The sequence below is a fragment of the Haliotis cracherodii genome, unplaced genomic scaffold, assembly GCF_022045235.1.
Source record: "Haliotis cracherodii isolate W230 unplaced genomic scaffold, xgHalCrac1.p SCAF_6, whole genome shotgun sequence".
Classification (NCBI taxonomy): Eukaryota; Metazoa; Mollusca; class Gastropoda; order Lepetellida; family Haliotidae; genus Haliotis; species Haliotis cracherodii.
This window is the reverse complement of record NW_027266319.1, coordinates 49,684,590-49,709,149: the sequence shown is the minus strand read 5'-3', so window position 1 is coordinate 49,709,149 and position 24,560 is coordinate 49,684,590. Positions and strand designations below refer to the sequence as shown.

The following is a 24,560-nucleotide window of genomic DNA, read 5'->3' as shown; positions in this document are numbered from 1 at the left end:
CTTGTACGCCTGTGAAAAATGTACATGTGCCTTGAACCTTGAAAATCACACTGGCAAGGTCTTTTGAAGATGATCTATGCTATCAAGATACAAATGTATAAGGTTTTGTTTGTTGATATAGATTCTGTCTCTGTGGTTTGTTGTGAAAGTTCTGTTATCAGGAAAGGGTAAACAGGCCATAAACAATGGTCACAGTTTTACACACACAGCGATCTGCAGAATCGTAAACAAGTTCTATGTGGATATAAGCCCTGTCACTCATACTTCATTATCTAGCGTTGCTGATAAGAAGGTAGTGTGCGATCTCTTCCACATTAAATCTTCTTCGATGGATCCATATTCAATGGCTGTTCAAGCGTTATGGTAGGACTGTCATTTATCATTGGTAATGAGTTTATGAAGACTTGGTTATCAAAACCAGAGTAAATACCTTGCAGAAGTCTGCATATTTTGTGCTTCTATGCCAGTTATTTTAGGAATATGGACAAAAAGTTTTGTTTGTATCTGGTGAGGAGTTTTTGTTGAGATGAGAGACAGGAGCAACAGTTCTGGTCTGACAGTATGGTGTGCACATGGGTGTCGGATGGTGGAACGCGTTGAACACTTGTTGAATGGGTGGAGCTTGCAAGCTGCCATGGGATCAACACCAAGATGATTTGCTTGAAGATCATAGGTAACAAGGGCAGGCTTGTACTGACTGATGAACACCTTTTCATGGTGATAGTTCTGATGGTGGGAGGGGTTGTCAGGTGTACAGGTCACTGCAATGTGTTGTGCAAGTTATCTCCCTTTGACCTTCTGTTGTGTGAGTTTTTGTCATGTTTTCTGACCCTTCAGCACCTTTGATAAAACTGTCTGTTGGAAAAGGTCTGATTTGTGGGTTGGGAACAATATGCGAGGGTTTCAGTGAACTGGTGATGCTGGGGACAGTTACAAGAAGTGGTAGGCCTGTGCCCGTTATCACTTTTATCAGTGAACTTTGACACCCAATGAGGACCCAGGAATTCTACAGGTTGTAAACTGTGGGCATAAAATGGTGTGTTGAAAGGATGTTCTTTGAGGTTTGTGCTATGATGTGACTGAAATACTCTCATCACTCACTCACTCACTTGAACACAATGTACCAGGAGGGCACTTGAATGATTCATGGCCTGTCAGGATGATTGCAGTGCAGGATCTGATGTAGATGTGTCCAGTGATAGTCATGCTTTGGATTGACCCCTACCATCACCAGTTCACTGCAACATGGCCCAGTGATGTAGTGATACAGTGACATTGTTACACTAGCTTGACTGAACTTGTCATGCATTGGGTTTGTTTCAACATGGCACAGCCCAGAATGCAAGCCATGTCTGACTGCAACAGACCAGAGCATTCAGACTCTGACACAAACACTATGTTACGGCAGCACAAGAAGATTTTGCGCATTTTGCATCCTGGAGGAAACCGTAAATGTTGTCCCCATATCGCCTCCATCTGTCTGATTGACATATCTTGCCTGTTGACATACCTCCGTGTAAGCCTGGTATGCATTCTTACAACACATTACTAAATTTCTTCCTCGATGATATGAAGGCCGGTATGATGCCTGTTTATCCTGACAATTAGGAAAACAAAATGTCTTGTTTTCCTGGAGATGCCCTGCATACCACAATATTGACTTTGAAGCCAGACACACTGGCAAGTGTGCCCAAGCTGCTACCAACTGCTGCCCTCCGACAGCCTGGCAGCTTGTCAGACACCAGGTCCACTAACTCATCACCTTTCACCTGATTGGCCATTAGCTGCTTTTGTCTGGAGAATAGCTTCATGCATTACCTGCTGACACCACTAACACGAGTGGATGACGATGTTGGAATATATGACATAAGTCCTGACAATTTCAGAAAAGTAATACTCTTATTTATTATGATTTATTGGTTCAGTAAATTTTGTTGTTGAACTATTTGGGACTTGCTGACATTGTAATTTGAATTCATGTTAATGGTTGTTTTCAAGATTATGATGTACTTTTTATTTATAATGAGTTGCACGTTCATAATTTGTTTTAAATATAAGTTCAAGGTTAAAGTAATGCATCGTGCATTATGTCATCAATATGCACTGTTCATCAGAGTCCCAGGGTCCTTGAGGTTTGCTGATGTGGGACTTGCATCTATGGGACCTCTTTAATATTCAACTTTTCAACATTATGGTTATGACACGGACCCCTCCACTTTCATGCTTCATTTCAAAACACTGAGTATGTGTTTATGCTTGGAGGAGATGAAAGCTGAAGTCGGGAGCACCTGTCATGATGCCCCGGCCCTTGTGGGAGGTCAGTCAGTTTAGTGTGATGTGAGGCAGAGATAGACACCAGCAGCTGGGTGCTGCAGCCTCCTCTGTGTGGGGCTGATTTCACTTGACAATGTCAGTGGTGTCTGTCTGTTCCTGCTGCACACCAGGAGCCATGTTAGCTGGCACACCTTGAGATAGACTAACATCTATGAAATCTTATATTACATAATATCCTTCTTGACTCTAAAAATAAATTTAAAAAATTCCTATCTAGACTTGCTTTGCATTTGTTTTTCGTAAAGTAAATATATTCCACAATTGTGGTGTAGGACTAACCTTGAGGAGGAGAGTTGGAGATTCCCAAGCTGGCACAACAGAGTAGTCTGTCATACAGATCCTGAAACAAATATATCCAATACAGCCCATGCAAGTCTATAATGTTTGGCATGTCTAGATTACTGAAGTATCAGAAAATCCGAAAATGAAGAAAGTCTCTGGGCTCGTTTTTATTATATTTTAAAGCTATTATTTAGCAACTGTTTTTTTTCTGTAAAATATGTTCATTTCAGAGACTAGATGTTAATCTAGCCACAGAGGGTTGACATGACAAGAGAAAGGCTGCTCATGTCTATGTATGTGTTCAGATTTCATAGTTCAATTTGAGAGGCAGCGTGTCCACAAATTTTTCACCTCATGGTAGAAATGACAAAATTTGATGTATGCTCCTGTGGATTTTCTGAACTTGATGCACTTCCTTGAAGCTTTGAGTGTGTGCATGTGAAAGACATAAGGTTTTAGATATGACAGATTATATGGTAGAAATGACAACGTGGATCACATGTCCACAAGGATTTGTCTGCACCTTATGCATTTCGCTGTGCATCAGTACATGCGTATACTTCGAAACACAAGATGGTGTACACGATCGCACATCAAAGGGGAGAAGAGACAATAGAGGCCTTGTGAAGTTGTAAGTAGTTTCTGTAGGTTTCGTACTCATCTGCGTGCCTGGAAGGAAATGTGCTTGATGTGGTCAAAACATGAAGTCAGAAAGTCAAGCTTTGATTGTAGGGGATGGGTGAAACTGCCTGGTCATGTCAGGCCCACAACAGGGTGACAATAGATCCTTCTCTGTGATCATGTAGTTTCAGATGCTCTGCACTCAGTACCCTTCCCTCTCGGAAGTTGAGGGTACAATAGGGATGTGGGACTCACTTCATCTAGATCCTGTGTGCGGGCCTCACACCTGCACCGGGACTCTTGAATATGTGTATTTTATGAAACCAACACCGATAATACACATTCAAGTCTAGCTGGCTCTAATATGAAATCAGCATCAGAAAAAGAAGCTGTTCTGTGTAATAAAAGATTTCACAGATGATATGCTAGTCTTGCCTCACACAGACACTGTGTTGAGATGTATGGTGTCAGTTGAAAACACAGTAGAGCTAGGTCGTGGTTGTTTATATAAAACTTGATTAAAATACATCAAGTTGACATGCCATGTTATAGCTGGAGTACTGTTCAAAGCAGTGTTAAACCCCACTCACTCACTCACTCACTCACTCACTCACTCACTCACTCACTGGTCTTGACCAACCCATGCTTGCCGTAAAAGGCAACTATGTTGTAAGAGGTGACTAAAGGATGGTCAGGCTCGCTGACTTGGTTGATGCATGTCATTGTATCCCAAGTGTGTGGATGGATGCTCATGGTATCAATCGCTGGATTGTCTGGTCCAGACTCGATTATTTAGAGACCACCGTCATATAGCTGGAATATTGCTGAGTGCGGCGCTAAACAAAAAACAAACAAGCACAAAGCCAAGCAAGTTGTAAAAGTCAAATAGATTTTAGAAAGCATGAACCAATGGAGGGTGCTTTGTGTGACAAATATTTACATAAAGAGGAGGTTGTATTAGTGTCTCCCTTATATGAGAAAATAACCTTATGTGTGAATCATGTCACAGAAATTCGGACCAGAAAGGAAATGAGTCAGTCGTTAACCAGGTGCTGCGAATTATGCTGAAAAGCTCCTGATGATGCATGAGATTTCATTTGAGGATTACTAAAAGGATAATGTGTATGATCTGATAGGAGATGTAGGAGGAAGATTGTGAGCAGACCCCTCTGTGTTCCATTAACCCGATTGTTGTAACAGTGGCTGGTGGATGTGCTATCTCCCTCCCACATTGCCTGCACTGGTATTGTTGGACCAGATACTGAATCCCATCACTGTGGCCATGTGCCGTCATTAGGGGCAGATAGACCATTTCAGTCCTATTGGATTGGGGGGTAATCTTTTCCCCAGAATGCTGAATAATTTGTCTTCAGTTTACACACACACAAATCGTTGAATGGATATGATGGATTTTCTGAAAATTGTTTATCAAGTAGCTCTGACTGAAAAAAAAATGGGGGGCACAGGTGGCCCAGTCGTCACAGTTTGCTGTGCAGAGTGACATCCCTTTGACACGCAAGAAACCTATGATCGTGGGTTTGGAACCCAATTCGCACCAATTATGTTTCTAGTATTTTTCAGCACCATACCCGTGCTCATAGGTTTCACCAAAGTAAATTGTTTGATAGGCATTTCTTAGAAGTAGAATGACAAAGTAGACTTATGGATAACAACTATTTATTATACTGTAATAGCGACGTTTAGGTGTACATCCTTATACCGTTGTCAAACAAGACTGAAAAATGGTCATGGTACAGAATTATATATGGTGGGTGAAGGATTGACAGTGACAACAATTATCATCTCTCTGAGGGATCAACATGAAGGCAAATATAGTAACAACATGAGCTGTAAATGTCTAATACTTGCATCACTTCCGGCTTTCCTCCTACAGTAAGCTGACTCGCTGTCATATGAAAGGAATACTGTCAAAAGCAGCGTCTCACTCACTCACTCGCTCACTCACTGATTGTAACATAGGTACCTGACAAACATATTAATATTTCACTGTCTCTGTGTCTGCATGCCTCCACTGTTCCAGTATGTCACAAATTACTGCATCTCTTTTCTTTCATCTTTGTTTCGTTACGGTGAGTCGCAGGAAAATGTGTGGATTGCTCGGCCTGTAAGTTGATCACGGCTTTAGATTTATGTAAACGCTATCAATAATTGATGTCTCACTTTTTTCTGTGGCTGCTTTTAAATGCCGTGGAGCCAAATTAATACAATTCTTGTATGCAACTGAGATTGGTGTTGTTAGGTGTGAGGCTTACAAAAAAACAACTATTTAAATGTTATTTGTTGCTGTTGGATATTTTTCAGACTGTAAGTAACTTTTGTGATGGGTTTATCGGAGTGAAAACAATAAATCCGCTTGAAGTATTTTTATAACCATTTGTCATTCCTTGCCAGCAATATTTCCAGTCTTGTTGACCTTCAACACCCACTTCCACTGACCATCAGCCATAAAGCATCTCTCTATGCAAGGAATCACCAATAGACATCCAGCTCTTAGAAAGTTCAAAATGCGTTTCTTGTATACCAGTTAGTTTAGTATCGACTGCCCCCTGATGACACTTCATAGATAATCTGCTATATCTACACCAAAGCACACTTTCCTGTATGCATGATAAGTGTTTTCCAGTTTCTTGTGTTAATGATGCCAGCAGACTCAGCTCTGCCTACAGCAGTGTCCATGCAGTGACTGCAGAAGGATGCACGTACCATTGACCCTGTCCCTCATGTGTTTTATGGCTCTGTGCTAAGCTCTGTACATTAAGTTGGGCTAAACCTTGTGTGAGTGATACTCTATTATAAACATAGGGTTTACATGGACTGAAGATCGGTTGAACTTGGGGATTAAGATGTGTCATGGTTGCCCAAGTCGGTGTTGATGTAGTCGGTGTCGTCCCTGGAGACTTACATGAAGTATGGAATTCCGTTTGTGAAATCTGTGGATGACATATTGGAATAACCGCTGTGGGACTGTCTGAAAGTGAGGATGAATATTATGACCAGTTTATTGTCTGGTATTGATGAGGAAATGAAAGTCAGTTCTGAAATGTTTAGTAAATGACCAGTTTAAAGTTTGTGGAATGGACAGAATGTCCTTCAAGGCTGAAGTGGGTTTAGACAAAACTTTTTGCTCTGGTCATGTTTATATGGACTAAAATATGGAATGAAGCAATGAAGATGCCTTTGGCGGAGCCTATAGCTGTTGAGGTATGCGGTTATACACTACATGTACTAGATCTGAACTAGCACAAATTTCGAGGTAAAGGGGGCACTTCTACAGATACCACCTATTTGTCGCAATATGTTCAAGTGTTCATTTGAATGACCTACTCTTTCTGTTGTTTGTTTGTTGTTTAACGCCGTATTCCAGCTCTGTAAATAATCAAGTCCGGACCAGACAATCTAGTGATTGACTTCATGAGCATCGATCTACGGAATAGGGATATGATGACAAGCATCAACCAAGTCAGCGAGCCTGACCACCCAATCCTGTTAGTCGCCTCTTACGACAATTATTGTCGCCTTTTTACGGCAATTATTGTCGCCTTTTTACGGCAAGCAAGGGTTGCTGAAGACCTATTTTAAACCCGGTCTTCACGAGGTTACACTTTTTGTTCAATGACTGAAGCATATCATGCCTGAAAAGGGCTGACTCAGTGTTTGAAATTAAGGGGTCCTAGAGTCCTTGAGGGGTTCTATATTATTTGAATCACAGGGCCACGTAAATATGTAGATTTTAACATTAGGCCGCAGACAAGGACCACTAGAATTGTCTGCTTAATGTTGAACACTATAATCATGTGTTTTGGGGGAGAGGTAGTTTGGGCTTAATACACACTGTTATGGGAAGTAAGAGGAGATTATCATATTAGGTTAAACATGGTAGATGTAGTGTTACAAGTCTATCTAGAGTAGATAGAGCAGATGAAATACTCCATCAATCCTCAGCTCACCTTCATTGTGATCTCCTGACATGTTGTCTGGAGGGCTGTGACCCAGAGGCTGACATTGTTAACCCTATTGCATGCCAACCACTGGTTTATGGAGATGGAAGCATGAACTCCTCTGTGGGTCAGTGTCACTGTGTTCCATTACAGTCATGCAAGTGAACCCACAGGAAATGTCAGGTTTGTGTTTCAGTTGCTGTCAGCTTGAACTGATCTGTGGCATCGCCTGTACAGTGTAGATTAGATGTAGGCAGGATGAGCCAAATGTCAAGACCTCAAATTTGAGGGTTTATTCAAGATTATGTTTAATTTGCAGTTAGCTTGAATTGATCAGTGGCATTGCCTGTACAGTAGAGATTAGATGTAGGCAGGATGAGCCTAATGTCAAGACCTCAAATTTGAGGGTTACATCTTCATGAGGAGTGAGTGATAAGACAGATACACAGCTGCATGGGGAACCTTGGGCAGGAGAATCCTCCTCCAGCAGATGTCGACAGTTGCAATTGGGTGATGATAGGCTGCCTGCCCTGGCATCTGCACTGATACTGAGTCTTTGATGACTTTATCTGTGGTTGTAATTTGGGGGTAAAAGTCTAAAATTGTTGCCTCTTGGGAGAAAGTGGTTTTGTACAGGTGGTTTCAGTGGGTTTTTTATCAGTGGTCACCTTGATGTTTATGGGGATGATGAAAAAAACGGGTATCATTACAGTGTTTGAAATTGGATAGGTCCTTGCAGCATTAGAAACTGGCATTAGTCCTATAGCCCTTGCCAAACTGCCCTAAGGACCAAAAGAAATTTGCCCTTTTTAAGTTAAGGTTTTGCTAAATGTTATGACCCGTGATGATTCGGGGTAAAATAGGTCTTCAGCAACCCATGCTTGCCGTAAAAGGCAACTATGCTTGTAGTAAGAGGCGACTAACAGGATCGGGTTGTCAGGATTGCTGACTTGGTTGATGCATGTCATTGATCCCAATTGCGTGGATCTATGCTCATGATATCAACCACTGGATTGTCTGGTCCAGACTCGATTATTTACAGACTGCCATCATATAGCTGGAATATTGCTGAGTGCAGCGTTAAACAAAGAAAGAAAGAAACAAACTATATGTTATCATTATAAGGACTAGTGGACGAAAACTGTAGTTTCTATCATTGTCCTTTGCCTCATTCAACCTTTTCACTACGACTGTCATCAGGGCTCGATGTAGGGAAGTTGATTTAACTTGCATGAGGTGCATGTTTACAAAGAAAAGCTAATTGCACCAGACACCCTGGTCCCATAAGTTTGTCAAAGTTGAACATAGATGCATAAACTAGTCAAAATAATTAAAATATCAGATCCCTGATGACAGTGTCGTGTGTCATGAATTACACATAACACGGCAATTAGTGATGTAGTATGGTAAATAATGCTTAGAGGTATTGAGTGTGTTCAAAGATTGATGTAATGTGGACAAGTCAGACAAGAATTTGAATATTTGTACATGCACTTGGTGTATGTAGACGTAAATATTAGATTGCATTGTTCAATAATAGGTTGCCCTGGTGCATGTTTTATAAATGGCTATATCGAGCCCTGGTTATAACTCCCATACTTTAGCATAGACCTATTATGGTCAATGTCCAGTGGTTTTTTGGGGATAACTTGAGTAAACATGTGACCTTCAATCTGCAGTTTTAGAGGTCTGGTAGTCACTATGCGCCTGCATCCGTGCAGGGTCCAGACTGTCCATTGAGTGCTCTGTGTGAAAGTGGGATGAAAGTCTCCTTTACATGAGATTAACCAGGGATACAGTGTCTGTGCTCCCTGGAGTAGCTACTTGTTGCTTGATTGAATTAGCAATATAGCTGTCACTCCAGAGGGGGTGTGGATTGTCAGTTAGACGGTCTAGGTCTGCCCTGTTATAAATTTATGAATATTGGATTTTACCAGAACATCTGCAATTATTGTGATGGCACATATAAATTCTGTTGTAATTACATAGATAACTATTTGCATTGTTTGTTGTATTGAAGCTGTTGAATGGTTGTATTGAAGTTGTTAAATGGTTGTTATGAAGCTGTTGAATGGTTGTTGTGAAGCTGTCGAATGGTTGTATTGAAGTTGTTGAGAAGCTGTTGAATGTTTTTGTGAAGCTGTTGAATGTTTGTTGTGAAGCTGTTGAATGGTTGTTGTGAAGCTGTTGAATGGTTGTATTGAAGTTGTTGAGAAGCTGTTGAATGTTTATTGTGAAGCTGTTGAATGTTTGTTGTGAAGATGTTGAAGGTTTGTTGGGAAGCTGTTGAATGGTTCTATGAAGCTGTTGAATGGTTGTTGTAAAGCTGTTGAATGGTTGTAAAGTTGTTGAATGGTTGTTGTGAAGCTGTTGAATGGTCGTTGTGAAGCTGTTGAATGGTCGTTGTTAAGCTGTTGAATGGTTGTGAAGCTGTTGAATGGTCGTTGTTAAGCTGTTGAAAGGTTGTTGTAAAGCTGTTGAAAGGTTGTTGTAAAGCTGTTGAATGGTCGTTGTTAAGCTGTTGAATGGTCGTTGTTAAGCTGTTGAAAGGTTGTTGTAAAGTTGTTGAATGGTTGTTGTAAAGTTGTTGAATGGTTGTTGTGAAGCTGTTGAATGGTCGTTGTTAAGCTGTTGAATGGTTGTGAAGCTGTTGAATGGTCGTTGTTAAGCTGTTGAAAGGTTGTTGTAAAGCTGTTGAATGGTTGTTGTAAAGCTGTTGAATGGTTGTTGTGAAGCTGTTGAATGGTCATGTGTTTGTCCCATGTCCCCAGCACGACTTAATTAGATTAGGTGATCAGACTCAATGTCCTGGATGACTGGGTGTCGTCATATATAAGTGGCCTTGGGCCTTGCTCAGAGTTGGGTGATTGCATGTCATTGTACACCTGTGAAGGTAGAATAGGTCTTCAGCAACCGTTGCTAGCAGTAAAAGGTGACTAGGCATGTCGTAAAAGGCGACTAAGAGGATCGGATGGTCAGGTTCGCTAACTTGGTTGATGGAAGTCATTGTATCCCAATTGCGTGGATAGATGCTCATGATGTCAATCACTGGATTGTCTGTTCCAGACTCGATTATTTTCAGAACGCCGTCATATAGCTGGAATATTGCTAAGTGAGGCATTACACAACAAACAAACAAACAAACAAACAAAAAACATCATTGTACAACAACTGCTTTTGGCATTGTTCTTAATGTCAACCACTGGTATGTCTGATCCAGGTTTGGTTATGTACAGGTTGAAGTCATGCAGCAGAAGTATTGCTGAGTGCAGCAATAAACAAGCAAACAAATAAAACCAGTCCCCACATTGTGGCCTCCCATTCTGATTTCTGTTCTGAAGAGTGCAACGATGATGGTCTATGGTCAGCTCTTGTCATACTCTCTGAATGGACTCATGGCCTGAAGCAGTAGCGTTTCAGTCATCTCAGAATCAGCAACTAAAACTAAGCCAAGAGAAGTGGCGTCACATTTGTTGGCAACAAATCTAAGTGAACTACAAGTAGCAGACAGAGACCTGAGTGTCCGATGTATAGGGAAATTACTGGCGACTCAGCACATCTTGCTCAGTCTCAGGAAAGCTTGGTATTGATTCTGCGATGAGGTGTGTGATGTGGCCACCCCAAAGCCAGGCCCACCACGTTTGCAGGCAGAAAGTACTCCAGCCGTAGTCCCAGAACTGCAGAGGTGTTTCAGGTTTTAAAACTTAATGGTGATCCTACTTATCCCTGATTGAACATTGACCTGCCTGGAAGAGATTTCATTAGTTTTTATGAGCTGGAAATGCTCCCTCCGTCTGATCCAGGAGCGAGGTTCTTGCCAGCCAACGAAGGCCTCATGGATCGGGATCCATGTCTCTGTATGCTCTTTCAATAATCGATCCACTTTCGTCGACTTTTAACCACGTCTTTTTCTGTGGTGTCTTTGTGAACTGCAACCACAGGAAGCTGTTATGACAAGGTGTTTTCTTATGTGTTCAGAACTGGTTACACTGAGGCCTGGTTCATCTAGAAAGGTTTCTGGATGGCTGCTTTTGAAATCTATACGCACGATGAACATTACTCCACACCCATGATTTGATAATGGTAGTGGGGCGGTCGGATAGCCTAGTGGTTAAAGCGTTGGCTCGTCACGTCGAAGACCCGGGTTCGATTTCCGGCATTGGCATGTGTGAAGCCCATTTCTGGTGTCCCCTGCTGTGATATTGCTGGAATATTGCAAAAGCGGCGTAAAACCATACTCACTCACTTACTCACTCACTAATAATGTTAGTTAGGAATTTTGTCATTGTTATGCTTATGCCATCAATCACTGGTTGGCCTATTTGGACACATTTATGTACAGGTCACTGTGATATTCTAGATTCATTCAATCACTCAATGTCTCTCTGTTTGTCTTCACTGACAACACTTATACAGCATTTGCTGCCTGTGCCAAAAACATGTCTCTTGACCTCATTTTCAGTCATTTTTAGTGTTATTAAATGGTTTATTATTGGTGTGCTTACCAGACCGACAAAGATTTAACTTCACTCAAGTTTCCATCTTGACTTGCATGCTGATCACTCAACCTGATACAAAATGAAGTTGTTTTAGTCTGTCCATCATCTGGAAACATCGCACTCGTCTCTCGTCTCTCATTCCCTGCACATTACGGCATGCGTTGCTCACTGACATACATGTTGACATAACAAACAACATTAATAGGGCTAATGGATACTAGACAAATAAATTCTGATTCATTTCACAGCCGAGCTCCATCTTAAAAAATTATCAAGGGATTTCAAATAACCAATTTACATGTATTTTGACTTGAGGTTTGTAATAATGTGAGTCGTGCAGTAGTTACTCATTGCTGAGGTATTTGTGGTGAAGTAGGGTGGTGTCGTGACCACTTGGAGCTAAGTAAGTCCAGTGAATGGACCAGTTAGAAGTGTGAGAACGGTAGGCGTGATCATTGCTATAGCTCATGAACTTGTAAGACATGATGTTGATAGATAAGTTGAAATCCGGAGTTTCTTAGAATTTTTACCTTGATTGAACATGACATTTTCTTCGGAATGTTCATCCATACGACAGTGTTAGAAAGTAGGAGCTGTTTGAATGGATGGATGAATTTCTTGGAGTCCTGGGAGTCTTACTGTTTCCTTGCTATGAGATTAACTATTTAATATATTCAATGGGCGTCAAGATCTTAAAGCTGAGCGGTAGGTTTAGGATCACAGTTTACAGCAGACATTTCACATGTACCCACGTCCTCATCAACATTCACCTTCACCACCCCTCACCATCACCAACACTCACCCTCACTAAACTCCCAACACCCTTACCCAACACCCTCACCCTCACCCAAGGCCTCACCCTCTGCCAAGGCCCTCACCCTCACCCAAGGCCCTCACCCAAGACCATCACCCAAGGCCCTTACCCTCACCCAGGGCCCTCACCCAAGACTCTCGCCCTCACCCTCACCTCACCCAAGACCCTCATCCAAGGCCTCACCCTCTGCCAAGGCCCTCACCCTCACCCTCACCCAAGGCCCTCACCCTCACCCAGGGCCCTCACCCTCACCCAAGACCCTCACCCAAGACTCTCGGCCTCACCCTCACCCTCACCCTCACCAAAGACCCTCACCCTCACCCTCTGCCAAGACCCTCACCCAAGGCCCTCACCCTCACCCTCACCCTCACCCAAGACCCTCACCCAAGACTCTCGCCCTCACCCTCACCCTTACCAAGATTTTCACCCCCACCTTCTGACCCAACACTCTCACCCTCACCATCACCCAAACTCCAAAACTCACCCCTCACCCATACAGCAATTAAGTCCATTTGAAACATAAGTAGTTCTCTTTCCTTTTCTCAGTGTAATGGGATTTGATTGATAGAGTAATTCTAATGTTCCCTTTTCAGATAACACATGTAACTTATGTCATGTTGAAAGCTTTTGTTTTTCTGATTGACTCTTCTAATCTAGAATGCTCTTGGTGTTATCTAGTCATCTCAAGTGTAATACATGCATTTTACATCTTCCACCGGCCCCTAAATGACATACACTGATAGCATCCTCTATTGTTACTTGTAAGCTGTATGTTTGTTATGAGATGATACAATCTGCCAGACTGGAAGGTAAACAAGAGCTCTTCAGTGAACAAATACTAATCTTTGGGCGGAGAGTTTGGCACTAGTGTTTGGTAACAGCCAGGGAAAGAATTGCAGCAGTGTTTTGCAATCAGCGAAGGCGTTGTACACTGATAGCTCCGACTGGCTGCAACTGTAGATTGATTGGGCAGGTACTGAGAGGATGTTTGCAGGAAATTGGAGAATAAGTAAGAGCTTGGTTTTGGTTTGGACTCTTCATCATTGTGTTCCGTGAGAAGGTGTCATGTGAGATTGGAAAGAAGGATATGATTGGAGTTATACTGGATGTATTCATCAAGAAGGGTGAGTAGTGAATGTTGTTTTGTGGGTCAATATTGTTTCAGTGAGAAGGTGTTAGTGGATAATGCATTATTCAAGATCGCATCCAGCAAGGAGTTTGGTAACACGATTGTCCTGTCCTTCATCACCTGTTGCATGAGGTATGATCATCATACTCTTTGAGCATCCAACTACCTTCACAAAATGAGGGGCGGTCGGGTAGCCTAGTGGTTAAAGCGTTCGCTCATCACGCCGAAGACCCGGGTTCGATTCCCGACATGGGTACAATGTGCGAAGCCCATTTCTGGTGTCCCCCGCCGTGATATTGCTGGAATATTGCTAAAAGCAGCGTAAAACCATATTCACTCACTCACTCAGTCACAAAATGAAAGTTTGGAGTATAAACATTACTCATAAAATTCAGCCAGGAACGACATTGATTTTGAGTATAATTGAAAGTTTCGTGCTAAACAATGCTTATGAAATGCGAGTAGTGAGAAATAAATGTCATACTGACAGCCAAGCAGTCAGAGTTTTTCTGACTCTTTTTTTGTGTGTGGGATATCTGCTGAAAATTTACGATAATAGAGTGTGATTATGTTCCATATGGAAGAACACATAGTGCCACTTAAGAGGAACATTTAGATTCGACTGAAAGATGTACGGTGATAGTAACAATCTGTAAAGGTAATGAGAATGTGTGCAAACCCAGCCTGGATATATTGAGATGACAGTCACCCAGGGTTAACTGAGAACAAACTGGTATCAGTGTTCTAGAGGTTGATTGAAGGGTAATAGACTAATGCTATGATTGTGGGGAACACACAGCAAGTGGTTGTCTCCATCAGGTATCATCATCAAGCCTGCTTCTAGGATCTGCCCCAGCAAGTGCCTGTATTACAGCTCTGGGAATCAGATCTATATACCTGGCTCAAAATAACCCTGATGAAAGAAGTGATACTGGATTAAGTAACACTCCAGCTTTGTGGGCGAGATGTTGTTTGTGCTCTATTTCCATCCAGATTGACACAGAATTTAGTGTTGTGGGTTCCTAGTCTGTGTTGTTTCAACCTGTTCTTGAACAACTCTCTGACTATTTTATTGGTTTCGAATTGTTGCTTGCATGCAATTGAAGTGGAAGAATGTCAATTAGGTTGTACAGGTTAATGGCCTTGGGGCGGTATCGGTTTAGGATCTTTTTCGCCTTGCAAATTTCCCCTGAATTTAGTGGCATTTTGTCAGCAAGATTTGGTGTTTGACCTTTGCATGTTTCTTTGAGAATTTACGCCTACTTGAGCATTCCAAAACATTTGATATACAGATTTGCACTGCTGAAACTGTCTTGATGAACTCTTCAAGGGAACTGAACCTGGTTCTGTACGTCCTGTCAGGGACTGTTTTTGTCGTCCAAAAGTTGCAGGATCATGATTTATTGCAGTTCCAGCAACCAGTGACATTGCTGTGAGCTGTAAAATGTCACTTTGAAATTCATGTCCTCCAGACAAGATCATAAAACACTGGCTTTGTCTTGATAATGTTACATGTGCGTTCTTTTTCCTTTTCCAAATGATTTGTCAGCAAATTTATTTGACAAAAGACTTCATCTTGAATGATGCTTCTTTTGTTGCCATGGTTTTCCTGGATAGGGATCAGCATGGGTCTGTTGCCCTTATGTTAAAGTTATTCCAAGGGTAGAATGTCACATGTTTTAGAGTTTTTCTATCATGTTATCACTTGTGGGATATTTTCATGATTAATTTCTATCGCAAATTTTCAGCTTTGAAATTGTAGATGTTTGAAATGCAGTAATTCTTTAATGCATTGGAAAATATTTGGGTCATCAGTGTCTGGAGTAGATTGCATGCATTGCTTTCGGAACAACTGTTGGGTTCTGTTTTAATGACTTCATCTCACCACATACTGACAGAAACAGATAAGAAAGATACTGGGTGAGGGATTGGGACAGAAATGGAATTGAAACGCCAAGGGTAACTGAATATGTTAAACTTTGTCAGTACAATTTGTATCTTTATCAAGGCAACATTTTATGGTTATTTTCTGATTGAGATAGAGACGTGAAGTTTAGGATATGAAAAATGGTGTAAGTGTTCAGATGTCATGTACCTTTCATGAAAATGTGGAACTGGGTCACTCATCAATGTTTGGGGTCATTTCTGGGTCAGAGGGTAGAAAATGAGATCGGGGTCAGGTGAGGTCAACAGTCTCCTTGTGTTGGTTGTGAATTAAATAGGTTTGTGTTACAACCATTCTGGCCTCATACATAATAAATGGTGCCCTAGGTTGGAGGTTGGTGACAGCAAGGGCGGCCTTGTCTTATATGATAAACCATTGTTGGAGGTTGTAGCCATTTTTCATTTGTGAGTAGGGTTTTGCATCTGTTATTAATCCGGCACCATGACTGTGGAATATATATATTTTATAAAAAAGAAAAACAATCTAGAAATCTATACAAAAGCAAGTCTATCCAGCTCTAGCTAGCTCTATTCCACTATGAAATCAGCACAGGGAATTTTTTTATTTTAATTTATAGTCGAGAAGGGTATTGTGTAATTAAATGCTAGTCTAATCTGTTATAGTCTTGCTGTGATAGCTGGGTGGGAACCACAAATATATGAGGCTTCATGTGCACCCATCCGCACAGTCACGTTTCATCTGTACCATGTGTTGGTTGTCAAATGTTAAGGAAATTTAAGTCGACAAAACACTGGCATTTTAGCTGCAAGAAACAGTTCCTGGTTTAGGAATTGAGAACTGTAAGTAGCCTTCTTTCAAAAAGTGCTATCTTTTGGTTTGAAGAGACAAAAGACATCTTAAACGGCTGTAATATCAACTTTTCAGTCTGTCATTTAACAAATATTGTTCAGGGCGTGTTCACTTTTTGTAGTAAATCTCTTCTGAGAGAAGCACTTGATGAGGCGATATTCTAGAAGGAGGAAAGGGTATCCCTCAGCATCCAAGCATCATGTAATCCTCCGGCTCAGGTCTGATGGGTTTCAGCTTGATTTGTTCTGGTCAGGAGGCTTCCCTGTATTAGCACTGACATGCTCCATGTGTTGGAGATCCTGGTTGTACAAGGAACTCTGCCTGGGTTCCAGGGCAGTGGGTGCTGGGTAGAGCTGTGGGGTTGTGTGTGGTGGAGGGAGGGAGGGAGGGAGGGAGGATGTGGGCAAACTGAATGTGGGGAGGGGTGGTGGATAAAATAGATTTTATTATCCCAAGGGAAATTTATATGGGGATTGGAGGGAGGCAGGCTGTGGGGAAAATTTGAATGTGGTGAGGGGTGTAGACTGACATTTTGTCTCAGAAAAAAAGTTATTTTATTTAAAAATATATATCTGCAAAATAAAAAAATAAAATCCAAATGCCCAGAACAGCTAAGGCAAACTAGACATGCCAAATCATTTCAGACTTGAGTTAGACTCATTATTCAATTTTATTGTCTAGGATCTGGGAGAGAAGGTATGAGAGGTGGTGAAGGACCTAGTTTGGTTTATCATCATTAATGTTGTCAGAATGGGGCAGCTGGTAAGTCTCGTGGTCTGAATCTCCACATGGGAACAGAAGGGGAATCCCCAAAGGTGATACCACCGGAATATTTCTAAGGAGGGTATAAAACCCAACTCACTCACTCACTCAGACCACCCAAGCCTTTGTTCAGTATATATTTGGTAGGAGTGAACTTTTCATGAGTCCTCTCCTTCTACTAGTCACCTGTTAATTCCAGTGTTCACTTATTCTATTCTATAGTTAATGTTTAGATATTTGATCATCTGCAACTAAATTTATACTATGGGTTGGGTCTAATTAGCAGACAATAGGTTCTGTCATTCAGCAAAGTTCTCAATTTGACATTGAAATGGTTTTGTTGAAATTGTGTCAGTGAGATATTTTATCATAGTATTTTTTTTGCATTATTTTTCCCTTTGAGGTACATGATATGTAACTTGTACATATTATAATAGTTATTTGATAAAGATTTTTGGCTATACCTACAATATTGGCTTGACTTCCTGATTTTACCACTGGCTACCTGGAAAAAATTACTTGGTAACAGTTTAAACTTTGAGGCCTGAACAAGTGAGAGCTGTTTAAGATCTAACAGTCAGATTTAGTGGTGTGTGAGGTGCTTCTGTAGATCGGCCACAGGTATGTCCCGTGCCTGTGACAATGACTCAGAGAGAGCACCTCCCACCTATTCCCAGTCACATGTACATGTGAAGCAATTGCTGCCACTGCCTTAATGAATCACTGCCAAGTAGGTCACTGTGTGTGTTGGTGGGGGGTGTCAAGGGGAAGGAAGAGAAAGATGCTGATGGGCCTAACTGCTGCTGCTGCCGCCGCCTCCCATAATTGCCTTGGCAGTTAGTGGATCCTACACCTCATCCTTTGGATGTAGGTTTTACTCATCTATATTTTAGTTCAGTTATGACAGATTGTTAGATTTTGGAGTTCAGGATTGTCAGTCAGATGAGGATGCTGTCTGTCTCACACTCTTTTGAGTTTACCAGCCCTGAACATGTATTTTGGCTTTATTTTCAGTATATTTCTGTCTTAGTTCATGAACTGGTATAATTTCATCTTACGAGATCAGAAGTTAACTTAACTAATGTGCCAGACTAATGGCAAAATTGGCAAACTGGTTTGTTGTTCGTTTTTAGCCCAACTGGTCATCGACTAATTCAGTTCATGCAATGACAGTGTACTGTCTGCCATCCATCATCTATTAGTCTAAAGAAAGTTTGTAAATGTTTTATGATGGACGGACAAGCTTGATAACATGAATTTGAATTTTCAGCTTTAATAGCCAAGTTTTCAAATTATCAAGTTGATGTGATGGCGATTTAATGGTTTTTGATGACTCTGACATCCTTCTCCTGCATACCATGAATGTTTATGAATGTGTGATATTTATAGTCAGGAGGATTTTGTGTGGTAAATGTCACATGATCATATCTGACTGAGCTTTTTATGTTGCAGTGAGGACCGTATATTATGCTATTATCAGAAGCTACAAGGGACATCCAGAGGTCTTGCCATAGTCAAGTAAGTAGCTTGTTCAACTTTTGAAATTTGGACTGTGTAATGAATCATTTAATGCTAGAAATCAATCCATGTAAACATGTTTCCTAGTCAATAAAGCGCTTTTATTTAGAGGGGTGGTTGGGTAGCCTTGTCATTTAAGTGTTTGCTGGTCAAGCCAAAGACCCGGGTTCGATTCCCCACATGGGTACAATGTGTAAAGCCCATTTCTGGTGTCCCCCCACCGTGATATTGCTGGAATATTGCTAAAAGCGGCGTAAAACCATAATGGCTTTTATTTATAGAATATCTGTAAAAACGAAACTCTCAAAGTCAATTTGGGTGGTCACCAGGTCTAATACTTGTCACAGCCTGTGTCCACTACTGGTCAGTGTAGGAAATAAGCGCCTGCCCGTAAGGCTGATGCAGGAGGATCTAGTGTTGGCCCCTAGTTTCAAATTTGTATAGGTCCTCATGGGCTGCAGTAAATTTGCATGTCAATGTATTTGTCACAATAAACTGCATTACTGTAAATGAGGGCCTGAAGAGTTTAGTCAGGGCTTGCAGCTTCTAAAGTCTGTGGGACCTGATGGCAGCCGGCAATTATTTTTTGTTTCAAACACTGCTTCTGGTTGATGCTTTAAAGAGAAAGGAGATTTATTTGTCTTGAACAGGCTAAATAGTTCTAAAAGGATATGAGAAGAGATCTATGTTGTTGTTTTTTCAACAATTTAAATAACACGCCAGACATGCAAAAATTAGTATGTCAAGATAGGCAATAAGTTTTGATCCAAGTAGTATATATGTTGTTGATAATGTAAGAGAACTACTTCGGACAACCAAAATGAACCGTGTGGCATTGTACCGAACAGGATTAATTCCCAAGGATCACCGGTCTATAGCATAAGACTTGAGACGACCCAGTCAAGTAGAAGGGAAGCTTATAGGCTCCTGTTTGATGTCCTGGGTTACAGGAAGGATGTACTAGATAGAAGTACTTGCTCTGTCTCAAGAGGGCTGCCTGTGAACTCGGAAACTAATGAAGATGACAGACCTTGGGCAAGGCTACTTCCTTGATACTTTGTGATGATGCTGCTTGGTCATAAATGCTGGTTCATGCTGTTTGTTTTTGTAATGAAAGAATATGTCAGCAGTGTTTGAACATAACATAGGTCTTTTCTCCGAGACTATTGAAATTCAGGTGGTGAGTAAGTTAAAATGGGGTTTAAGATTATTTGTACTTACATATCAACATGCATACATGTGTGTGTGGCAGTGTGTACTTGTTCTGGATTTGCAAGTTTTATAGTGCTAATAAAATTGAGGAAGGGATAGTAACCTTATGGTCAACCACACTTACCATTAGGCAGTGTTCGAAATATGCGCCTGCCCATAAGCCTGTGACAGGTAGATCTCGTGTCGGGCCCTTAGTTTCAAATTTGTATGAGTCCTTATGGCCTGCACTAACTTTGCGTGTCAATTTATTTGTAAGAGTGAGCTGTAGTTTTTTTAATGAGGGCCTGCAGCTTCTTAGGTCAGTGGGTCCTGATGGCAGCCTGCCTTCTTTTAATTTCTAAAACTGATATTGGGTAGGTGGCAGCTCTATAGTAGATCATTTATATGAACTATTGAAACTCAAAATTTAATTTTTAACTTTGGACCTTGTGTGTTAGTTAATTTTTCAAGTAATGTTGCATCCCTGAATACTGCTGACTGCAGCATAAATGACGTTCACTCACTCACTCACTCACTCTTAACATAGGATAACCGAGAAACACATGAAGTACAAACCCTGCACTATTGCACCATGAGACACACAAGTATTGATCTTCCAGTTGAAACTGTGTGAAAAGTTCTTCAGACATATTCAATTATGATATTACAAATCACTTCAGAATGGTCCCCATTGATTGTAACAGGAGATAAAATGTGTGTGAGGATGTGCGTGCGTGAGGGTGCGTGCGTGTTCGCCTGTGTGCCTGTGTGCCTGTGCGTACCTGGGGCCCTTTAGGTTTGCCTGAGTGTTTGACCCCTAAACCTTTGGATTTTAACATGAGGCTTATGTCATTCACCTGATGAAGGAGCATGAAGCTCTGAAACGTAACAAAGAACAAAAGAAGTTGCTATCCATAAAAAGTGTCATGTATTCAAGGACTTCCATGCTGTATTTTAAACGAAAGTTCCTGCGTTCTCCCTGTGGCCATTGTGCTTGAAGCAGTGATGAGAGTGATCGTGCTGGACCTCTGAGATCTATCTCGTGTGAGAACCACTGTGGCTGCATCTGGCGGGATGCGAGAAGGGCTATTCCTGACCGCTGGAGGTGTGAGGCTGTGTAATTAAAGCGGCTCATCACCTTGATCGATGTAGGTCTAGCTTAGACAAGGGATAATGGCACAGAATTAGAGGATCATTGTCACAGCCTGAAAGCTAATACGTCTCGAGCGACATGATCACTTCAGTTTCAGTAGCACTGGCTGTGAATAGCAGAAAATGAAAATAAACCGGAATCAATGTGGACTTCCGGGCTTGTTTTGGAGCGAACAGTGTGATAACAGCTTGTAGAGTGGTTGGAATATGTATATTGTATAAAGTTGGGTTAATAAACCTGTGGTTAAGGGGAAGTTGTGTTCTTGGATGTTGGGCAGATAATCTAAAGCTGACCTGGCCAGGGACTGGTTGGTCACAGTGACTTCTGAAATTGGATTATACTCTGATTGTTGACCACAATCTAGCGGTAGAAACTATCATTTTTAGTTCATTAGTCCCTAATAGACTAATAGATAACATATAGCAAAACCCTTAAAAAAAGTAAATTTCTACTAATCCTTATGATACCTTATTGGGCATTTTGGCAAGGACTAGAGGACTAGTGCCAATTCTAATGCTGAAAACAAAGGTCATCCATCGCCACAGATTAGCTGCGTATTTGCGTAAAATTTCCCCCCCAAAAAAAACAACAACAAAAAACAAACTATTCAAAACCCAATTACTTTCAATTAACTTGCGTACAGAAATGCATGCATTAAATGAAAAACTCAGTTGTTTGAAAACAGCATGCATAAATACCCAATGAAGCTTTTTCAGCATGCGTTCAAAGGAGCTAATTTCCGAAACACAAGTACGAGCTAATTTACCTTTCGAGTCAAGCCTATATTTAGAACCATCATATACATGTAAAACATTATTTCATATATTTTTTAAATCTCAAAATGATTACACATTTGGAGAAAAACCCAGTGTAGTGATGAACGGATGAGTGAAAAAATATTGGTTTACCCAATGAAAAATGAAATACCCAATTAAAATAGAAACTTTTGAGTAAAAACTCAGTTGCTCTAAAAGTTATCAGGAGCTCTGGTCAGCTCTGTGGTGTGGCAGATGTAGGTCTCAGTGTGGAATGAACTGGGATGGTTGACCACTGGTTTTGTTATGACCAGACGCAAGCAGACATTATGAAGCGGCAAAATTGCTAACTACAACCACAAGCAATCTTCACAAGCATTCACTTGTGTAGCTGGCTGCAGTCTATGAGGTAGCATCATGTTAGTGGTAATTATTTGGGCGGTTTGGTGATAGCTTCAGTTTGCATCATGTTAGTGGTAATTATTTGGGCGGTTTGGTGACAGTTTCAGTTTGCATCATGTTAGTGGTAATTATTTGGGCGGTTTGGTGATAGTTTCAGTTTGCATCATGTTAGTGGTAATTATTTGGGCGGTTTGGTGATAGTTTCAGTTTGCATCATGTTAGTGGTAATTATTTGGGCGGTTTGGTGATAGTTTCAGTTTGCATCATGTTAGTGGTAATTATTTGGGTGGTTTGGTGATAGTTTCAGTTTGCATCATGTTAGTGGTAATTATTTGGGTGGTTTGGTGACAGTTTCAGTTTGCACTGTCTGTTTGTTTAAGTAGGAGCGTTAGTCATTTTTATATTTATTTCACTAAAGAAAATGTCTTTCTCTTTCAGTTATATGAATATAGTTGAACGACTTCCAACATACGGTATACACTACTACGAAGTCAAAGTAAGTATGCATGGAAACAAAGATTCATTTAAAGGTTTTTGTTCCACAATAAATCAACATGAACAATGTATATGGAACAAATAATTGTTCTTTTGTAAGCTGCTTGTTTATCAACAAAAACAAAATCTGCATTTTTGTGCAACAATATCTGCCCTTGCAATTGGAGTAAGGAATTTTATCTTGGATCAATGTTTCTTTTGTATGAAGCATTTGGTGAGTGCATGTTCTGTGTATTGAACTTGACAACAGCAGGCATAGTAAGTCTTCATCTTGGCAGAATGTTGAGTAGTCACTCTCTGCTGGAGATTGTACTCACACTAGCTGTTGATGTCAGAACAAGTGAGTTTGTTGAAAATGTAATCATTAGAGGTTAGTATACAAGTATGTGTGTCATACTGGTTTTAAGAAATGAATGTAAGAATTCCTGTATTAACGAGCAAGAGCAAGTTCAATAAGACACAGATGCAAGTGTTATAATTTCTTTATTACCCCTTGTTTTTTTAATGTTTGTGCTCCCGTTTTGAAAAATGCACTGATCACGTCTGCCATCTTAGAAAACCATGACTGTCGATTGATGTCAACAATCTTTAGATATCACATTGTTTCTATTGTGACATAATTCCGACCTTATATCACAGTAAGATTTGAATACCGTCAACAATGCTGTCGGGATTATGTAAATAAACTGGTGCATGTAAAGTGATTTGTATAAACTTTTTTTTCTTCTGACCTTATATGCATGAATTCAATTCCTAATAATTTTTTTAAAATTATTTACGTAAAGAATGAAAATCGACAGGACACTGATCCAATTTGACTGGATTAATAATATAGCTCTTTGAGCATGCTTCAGGGTGTGGATTTGGGGAATTATTGATGATGATGATTGTTGTTGCTGTGGTTGTTGTTATTATGTACTGTTTGTTTCCAGGACAAGAAAGACATTCCATGGTGGTTGGGTATCAGCCCAAAGGGGATCTCAGTGTTTGACAAGAACGACAAGACTACGCCAAGAAAGGTAAGGTCTATTAGATATGTGTCAGCCAAGTCAGCTAGCCTGACAACCCGATCCCGTTAGTCACCTCTTAATACAAGCATGGTCACCTTTTACGGCAAGCATGGGTTGCTGAAGACCTATTCTACCCCAGATCTTCATGGGTTCTTGTCACAAGAGCCGACTTATGGAAGTCAGGCGGTTACAATGTGTGACTTGGCAGATTGTGGGACACAATGACCTGATGACATTTTTACCATGCTATCAACAACAGGTTTGCCTGATCCAGACAGTGACATTGATGGAATACTGCTGACTTGGGCGTAAAACAACATTCATTTATTCCTGGTCATGCTGGACTGTTTTGACCATAGATGGAAAAGTCAGGCTGTCGCTGCTAAGTTGTTTTGCTCCATTCCTGACGGACATCATTGTCATCGTCATCATCATCATCTCTGTCCTGTTAGAAACTGGGAAGTGTTGTGTCTAGAATGAATAGATGCAACTGAGAGAAACAAGTTACTTCAACCCAGGTGGTTGAATAATAGGACCTGAAAGTTTGACCTGTGACCTTTGTGGAGTTTGCTTGAACAGGAAGTGTCAAGTTGAAACCTTCACCTGGAGATAATGGAACTCTGAGCACTGTGGCACCTTCTGTTTCTGGTTAATGCTTTCTGGATAACATACTTTTTGCGAGTAATGAAAGTGAACTGAAATGATCTTCATGAAGAGGGCACTTCCTGTAACATGATCTCAAAGCATGAAGAGGGAGCTATGTGTCTGATGTGGGTGTACTCATGACATGTTAGAAAGGAGAGTTATCTCCCTTGGACTGTTGCCCATGCAACTTCTTGTTGGCAGAGACAGGTCCTGTCATCATGCTTGTCAGCAGGATT

General features: G+C 40.9%; 1 protein-coding gene across 10 annotated transcripts in view; it reads left to right on the top strand.

Moving 5' to 3' along the window:
* Positions 1-24,560, top strand: part of LOC139446707 (FERM domain-containing protein 4A-like) — a 222,782-nt gene that overhangs the window by 124,751 nt on the left and 73,471 nt on the right. For all 10 annotated transcript variants that reach the window (XM_071227995.1, XM_071227989.1, XM_071227987.1 and 7 more), the window contains exons 8-10: positions 18,608-18,673; positions 22,613-22,670; positions 23,602-23,688. In XM_071227995.1, coding sequence (XP_071084096.1) covers positions 18,608-18,673; positions 22,613-22,670; positions 23,602-23,688 — 211 coding nt within the window. The remainder of the gene's footprint in view (positions 1-18,607; positions 18,674-22,612; positions 22,671-23,601; positions 23,689-24,560) is intronic.